We start from the raw sequence: 7,500 nt of genomic DNA on the forward strand, positions 1-7,500 counted from the left end.
CAATTATAATTAAAGTTGAAACATGTTGCACATTACTTTCAATACCTATAGCACTTATGGTAATAAATTACAAATTACACATAATGAATAACACTTGGAATAATAAGAACTAACCAGGAATACTGTTTAATTAACTGCCAAGACTTTGGCGCAAAAATACTATTTTCATAACAATCACGAACCTGGATTAACTAGAAAATATCTTCGACTTTTCAAATTTTTACTAAAACTTTCTGCATCTTTAGCTTTTTCCAAAATCTTATCCACTATATTGTTATTATTACTAGCTAGGCTACAACCCTAGTTATAAAAGTAGGATGCTATAACCCTAGGTTTCCAAAAGGGAATACTAACTGCGAGGAAAGGAAATAACGAAATAATGATGCTAAATGAGAAGTGACGAATAAAGAACATGAAATATCTTAAGATGATTAACAATGCTATAAAGAAAGACATATTTAACCTTGTTCAACATAAAAGCATTCGCTACAAATTTAAACTTCTGAAGTTCCACCTATTCAACTGCCTGGTTAGGAAAATCATTCCACAATATGATAACAGCTGAAATAAAACTTTTAAAATACTGTGTATTGCTGAGCCTTATGGTGGAGAAGGCAGGACTGTTAGAACTGACTACATATCTAGTACTACGTGCAGGACGGTACAGCCTGGGAATTTTTTAATGCAAAGGATGGCCAGAACTATGAAAGATTGTCTACAACAGGCATAAAGAACTAACTAAACGACAGTGCCAGAGATTAATATCAAGATCAGGAAAATAGATTTAATAGACTACAAGTTTCTGTCCAACAAATTAAGATGAGAGTCAGCAGCTGAAGACCACAAACGAGAAAAATACTCAAAATAAGGTAGAATAAAAGAAATAAAACATTTCCTCAGAATATACTGATTACCAAATATCTTAAAAGACTTTCTCAATAAGCCATTTTTTTTTTCAAATTGAAGAAGAAACAATTCAAATATGTTTAACAAAAGTAAATTTGTAATTAAGCTCACACCTTAAATCTTAAAGTAGTTGTATATTGTTAGAAAGACATTATCGAATACAGAGATCTGGATGTAGAGGAGCCGTTGTCTCCGAGCTACTTACAATAGTTCAACTTCATGCCCCATAATTTGCACCCTGCACTAATTTTAGCTAGATCTCTATTAAGAGATTCAGAAACCCGAGATCAACGTTCAGGAGATGAAACAGACATAGAGAGTAACATCATCTGCATATGCAACAAGCTTGTTTTGTAGGTTAAACCACATATCATGTGTATATAATATGAAAAGAGATGGGCCAAGAACAATATCTTGACGAACACCAGGCATCACATTCGTATACTTACTGTGGTAACCATCAAAAAGTACTGTTTAGAATCTTTTACTTGGAATTTCAGTAATGATGATAGGGAATGACCCACCTACTCCCAATTGTTTGAGTTAAAAAACAAGGGCATCATGATTAATACGGTTAAAGGCAGTCCTAGAATTAAGCCTAATTATACAAAATTTTTACCACAATCAAGGGATTTCTGTACAGCATTGGAAATTGTAAGAAGGGCATCACATGCTCCAAGGTCTTTGTGAAAGCCAATTTGCATACTAGGTAAAAGATTATTACCTTCAGCATGCATATTTAAGTGTTTTACCTAGAGAGGGCTCAAAATTTTTTGACAAGCCGGGAGATATGGAAATTTGAAGGTAATCAGCAGAGTTAGAGCTATTATAAACACATTTACCTTATGAAGTAACATTATCAATTCTGCAAAATGTGTAAAAAGAACCTCTTCTTGCTAACTTGCAGAAAATTACAAACAATTCAAAACTAAGAAATCAGTGCTCTTTATAAAAAAAAAAACAAGAAAAAAAAAACAAAGGAAAAATACTATTTGGGTCAACACCTCCATAAGCATCAAGGTCCATCAAGACCGAGAAGTTAAGCCAGTTAGTTTAGCCTTAGGAAAATAGGAATGACGAAGATAGAGTTTATCATTACTCTGCTTATTGCCAAACACATCAGCCAAAAGGGTTGCCATTTCTGTTGGATGATAAATTACCAAGCCATCTGGTTTACACAAAGGAGTAACTGTTAAATACATATTCAAGGGTAGCCCACCATTTATGTTCCTGGGTTGTACCCGAAAGGTTTTTTATGGTCAAATGTTATTCCTTTTCATATGAAGCATAAAATCTCTACGCAAATGGTCTTAAGTAAGTATTGTTATTCCAAATGAAATCTGATCTGTTTACCCGTTCAAATAAGTATATCTACAACCAAGGTTTGTCTTTCACTTGACATTTTAATACACAAGAAGATATATGCCTATCAATAATGTTGACCAGATTGACATCCAAGAGAATAAAAGGTTTAAAATTTTTACATGATTATGACCAATTCCAATACAGAAGATCACTCAAAATGCCATTCCAGTCTGCTTGAAATTTTATATATCTTAAATGAGCATTACACATTAGAGACAGGCTGCTCAGTCTTAATTACTAACAAAACCAAGGCGTGGTCAGAGAACCAAACTTACTTGTTAATAACATGGGAAACAGTGTATACTATTTCCAAGCAGATACCAGACCTGTGAGTAGGTTCACTTATGATTTTCTCACAGCCTGATTCAAAGACAAAGCTCAAAGGTCATCATTAGGAGAAACATAACTTAACCACTGGCTATGGTGAGCGTTGAAATCACCAACAAGCACAAAAGAGGCCTTTCTATCATCATCTTGTATTTTATCCTTAATGGTAAGAAGACAAATGAAGACAGAATGATCAAAGTCTAGATTGAGCAACCCTAGTTAGAAAAGTAGGATGCTATAACCCTAGGTTTCCAAAAGGGAGTCTTGTTTTATTTTGCTGTTTCATTGAATTTGCTTTATATTTGTATAGATTCTGACGTCAGCATGCACAAGTCTTATGAAGTTCATATTTCTAGATATGTAACAGGCCTAGAAAAGCTGAAAGAAGCTAAACTGTTGATAACAGAACTGCAGGAAGAGCTGAAGATGTTGCAGCCTCGGCTTGTAGAGACTTCGGCAAACACAGAGGCTCTGATGATTAAAATTGAGCAAGACACTATTCAAGTAGAGAGAAAGAAGGAGGTAAAATGTTTTATGTTAACCTGTATATCTGCATATATCGGTGAAAAGAGAGAGAGAGAGAGAGAGAGAGAGAGAGAGAGAGAGAGAGAGAGAGAGAGAGAAAGAGATTAATGCTTATTAACTAAAATTTTACTCATTGTGTTGTGCATCGTTAATGGAAGTAACGAAAAGAGCGTTTGTTTCTTTTTGAAATTATTAATATATTTCATATGATTATAAAATAAACTTATTAGAAAACGTAAATACCTAATTTTTATTATTTAAACACCCTTTCCAATTAACTGATGTTTTTTTTTTTTTTTTATAGAAAAGATTGGGGTTTTTAATGTGATAAACCAATTGAGAAGCTTTGGACTCATATATTGATCAAGTTGAGTTTTATTCACTTAGCTCGTAGCAGCTGACGAGGCTGTGGCGAATAAGAAGTTTGCAGACGCTCAATCCATTAAGGATGACTGTGAGAAGGAACTGGCAAAGGCTGTTCCAGCTCTTAATGCTGCCACAGATGCCTTGAACACGCTTAAGCAAGACGACATTAGGGTTGTTAAAGCCATGAAAAATCCACCTCCGGGTGTCAAACTGGTAAGTTGTGTACTATTTTGTAATCCCTCCTCTAATCTTATAACCATTCAAACAGGCCACAGAGATTTTAAAGAAGACCTATGAGGTAGGCCCATGCTACCATGCATTTGTTTTATTGATAATAAGGTTCAACTATGAATACACTCTCAAAAACAAGTTTATATAACTTTTATAGAATCTTATTTTATGACAGGTAAAAGACTTTTTAGAAAGGAAAGATTTCAGGCGTAGGAAAACATTAACTAATATCACCTAAATATCTCTTCATCGTTCTCTTGTTTCCTACCAGGTTATGGAAGCCGTGTGTGTCATGTTGGAAGTAAAACCAGAACGGAAGCCTGATCCAAGTGGGTCTGGAAAGATGATAGAGGATTTCTGGGCACCATCGCAGAAGCTGTTGGGTGACATGAAGTTCCTTCAGAGCCTCTTGGATTATGACAAGGAACATATACCAAACAAAATCATCACCCTAGTTAGAAACAAGTAATGATTATTGTTGTTTCTTTCAATCGCAAGTATCATTTCAATGGTATTGAATAATTTTGATCACTAGGCTATAAAATCATTAGGCATTGCTTTTGGGAAATGTTTTTCACTTTGAAATATCTGAAGTCAGTAATGATAAAACCAATGTACGCATCAGAATTCTATTTTTGTATGAAACAGTATGATACACGTTCGATAGTCATGAAGTGTTTGTCCAAATCCTTCGATAATGTGAACAAAAAATTCAAGTTTAAGTTGAGTTGTGATAACCTTTTACATAGCAGTGTATCTGATTTTTATCAAATAAATGCACGATGCATATTCGACTTCCTGTTTTTTATCGTTGAAATTCAAATATTGGTTTTGGGGTAACAACATTCCTATAAAAATAAACAACAACAACTCGAGACGATTCAAGAAATGCAAAATATATATTTTTATAATTCCATCTATCAGGTTCTACAGTCATTCCGATTTTGATCCAAAGAAAATTCGGATGGTATCTATGGCATGTGAGGGTCTGTGTCGCTGGGTGAGAGCCATGGTTGTTTATGACCAGGTGATTAAGATTGTTGCTCCGAAGAAACAGGCCCTCGAAGCTGCCAATCATGAGCTCGCCCTTCAAAATGAGAAGCTGGAGGAGAAAAGGAAAGAACTTAGAGAGGTAATCTAATGCTAAAGGTGTAAAATCTGTTTTTGATTCATGCTGCTTTGACAATGTCCTTTAAAACTAAGACAGGATATTTTTGGAGGGTTGCAAAAGATTCATTAAAGAAGTATAGAAACTCTTGAATTGGCATAGCTTCATGAGAATCGGACCTGTAAAAAAGAAAAACCTAGAACTTCCCAATTTATATCCTTAATAAAGTTTTATTTTTCTTAACCCTTCAACTGGTATAATGAAAAATGATGATGTATACACTGCAGTAGCCAAGTTCATTCACGGTCTCTGATGTAAGTATTTCATGCAAAAGAGTTGACCAGAGTTTTGAAATGTGATTAAAACTAACTATTCTCTCTTGTTTAGGTGACAGATAAACTTCAAGCTCTTAATGACGAATTTACGAAGAAGCAAAAGGAAAAGAAAGATCTTGAGGATTCAATCGTCAGGTGTGAGCAGAAGAGAGACAGATCAGAGAGGCTTATTGGAGGCTTAGGAGGTGAAAGGGACAGGTAAGTTCACTTTTAGAATAAGCAAATAAGACATCTTAATTCCATGTCAGGTAGCCAGAATTCAACAGAGACTGAAAAGCTAGAGTGGTCTACTTATAAATCTTTCCCAGTAATGTGACTTTCCATCACACTTTCATTAGTCTTTGAAATATAGAAAATTGCATGATCTGAAAAGATATGATTTAAGTGGTGCTATAAAATTAGAAACTGGGAATTGTACCCTTTTAGAAAAGGTACAAAATTAAACTATAAGCATCACGGTGGCCGATGTGGTGACGTCCCTGACTGATTAGCTCCTTTATTCTCTACAACTTCTCCATCCTTGTGAGCTGAAGATGGGGGGATTGTAGGAGCCTATAGATCTATCTGCTGAGTCATCAGCACTCATTGCCTGGTCCTCTTTGATCCTACCTTGGGTGGAGAGGGGGCTTGGGTGCTGGTCATATGTATATATGTCAGTCTCTCGGGCATTGTCCTGCTTGATAGAACACTGTCCCTGGCCTCTGCCATTCAGGAGCGGCCTTTAAAAAACCTTTAAGAAAACTGTTAACCCTCACGGTATTCAGGGAAGGTACGACTAAACTATAACAGATATGAACATCTAGTTTATTACATTATGCCGAGTAACGATTGAGGTTTTTCATGATGTAAGTAAAATATCTTTACAATGCTTGAAAGTATTTGAAAAAGTAAAGAAAACATGAAAATTATGAAAAAAACTGTGAGATAATTTGTAAACATATTTATAAAGAAATATAATAATTATGTTAGAGGACTTTGTTTTATATGAAAATTGTGAAGAGATGACTGATCTGTCATGGTATAGCAATAATGTTGAGATGAATTTGATTGGTAATGAGCTGTGATTGATTACAAATTTTAAATTTATTCACTGTGAACAATGATACACATTAAAATACTGAATAAATTTTCTATATAATACACACACATATATATGAATATATATACACATATATATATATTATATATATGTATATATATGTATATATATACATATATATTATGTACAGTGTATAAGTATACACACACACCCATATATATATATATATATATATATATATATATATATATATATATATATATATATATATATATATATACATATGTGTGTATACATACATATACATTTATATATATATATATATATATATATATATATATATATATATACACATATATATAAATATGTATTTATATACATATATATATATATATATATATATATGTGTATATGTATATATATACATACATATACATATGTATATACATATATATATATATATATATATATATATATATATATATATATATATACATATACATATACATATATTAGAAATAGTTGAGCGATTTTAAAGTAAAAACAAACAATAGATTTTTATTTTGTGTAAGTACATTAAATGGTATATAAAATAGGATCATTGCAGTTATTTGCAAATGCAAAACGCGCATATAAATAATTATTCATGCATGCATGAAATTACGAGTAAAACGGTCATAAAGAGGTTTTGTGGTGAGCGTATTTATGCTGCCATTTTGCTTCATAGTTATATATAATACATAACGGGAATTACATAGGTTTTCTCAGAGTTGGCCAATTGTAGAGTAAATTCCGACATTACATTTTTATCTTGGTGTGACTAAATTTACGATAATCTTTTTTTTCTATAGAAACGTTCTTATTTTTAGAATTATTTTGTAAACCATGTACAAATGAAATTAAAGCCTTTCCAAATGTTATATGAAATATGGTAATTGCAATTATTTGAAAATGTTCGAAAATGTTAGAAAAGAATTTATCCACTTATAACATTTTTGTGTCAAAAATGGTCTAAACAAATCTTAATGCAAATATACCTTCTCTGCCATTAATTTAATAGATAAGCAATGAATTACTCTAGGAAATAAATGAAGTAAAAAAGGAAAAGAGAGTAAATTTCCTGTAAAATTCCTCAGTAAAATATGAAGGTTTTTTCGAAAAACAATTAAGCAATTGTAGATCAAAGACAGATAATACATATACATCTTTATGTAACTTATGATAGTTTGTTTTTATACAGTAATGTTCCTTTTTATATACCATGAGCAAATACAGATAATGCCTTTTTAAATGTTATA

The 7,500-nt window shown here is 32.4% G+C and overlaps 1 protein-coding gene across 1 annotated transcript in view; it reads left to right on the forward strand.

The window, feature by feature from the left end:
* The window catches only part of LOC137619874 (dynein axonemal heavy chain 3-like), a 328,675-nt gene that overhangs the window by 266,728 nt on the left and 54,447 nt on the right, over positions 1–7,500 (forward strand). Inside the window, exons 52-56 of the mRNA XM_068350164.1 lie at positions 2,955–3,120; positions 3,511–3,702; positions 3,992–4,185; positions 4,645–4,852; positions 5,216–5,361. Of these exons, the coding sequence (XP_068206265.1) occupies positions 2,955–3,120; positions 3,511–3,702; positions 3,992–4,185; positions 4,645–4,852; positions 5,216–5,361 (906 nt within the window). The remainder of the gene's footprint in view (positions 1–2,954; positions 3,121–3,510; positions 3,703–3,991; positions 4,186–4,644; positions 4,853–5,215; positions 5,362–7,500) is intronic.

This window comes from Palaemon carinicauda, chromosome 26 (genome assembly GCF_036898095.1).
Source record: "Palaemon carinicauda isolate YSFRI2023 chromosome 26, ASM3689809v2, whole genome shotgun sequence".
NCBI lineage: Eukaryota > Metazoa > Arthropoda > Malacostraca > Decapoda > Palaemonidae > Palaemon > Palaemon carinicauda.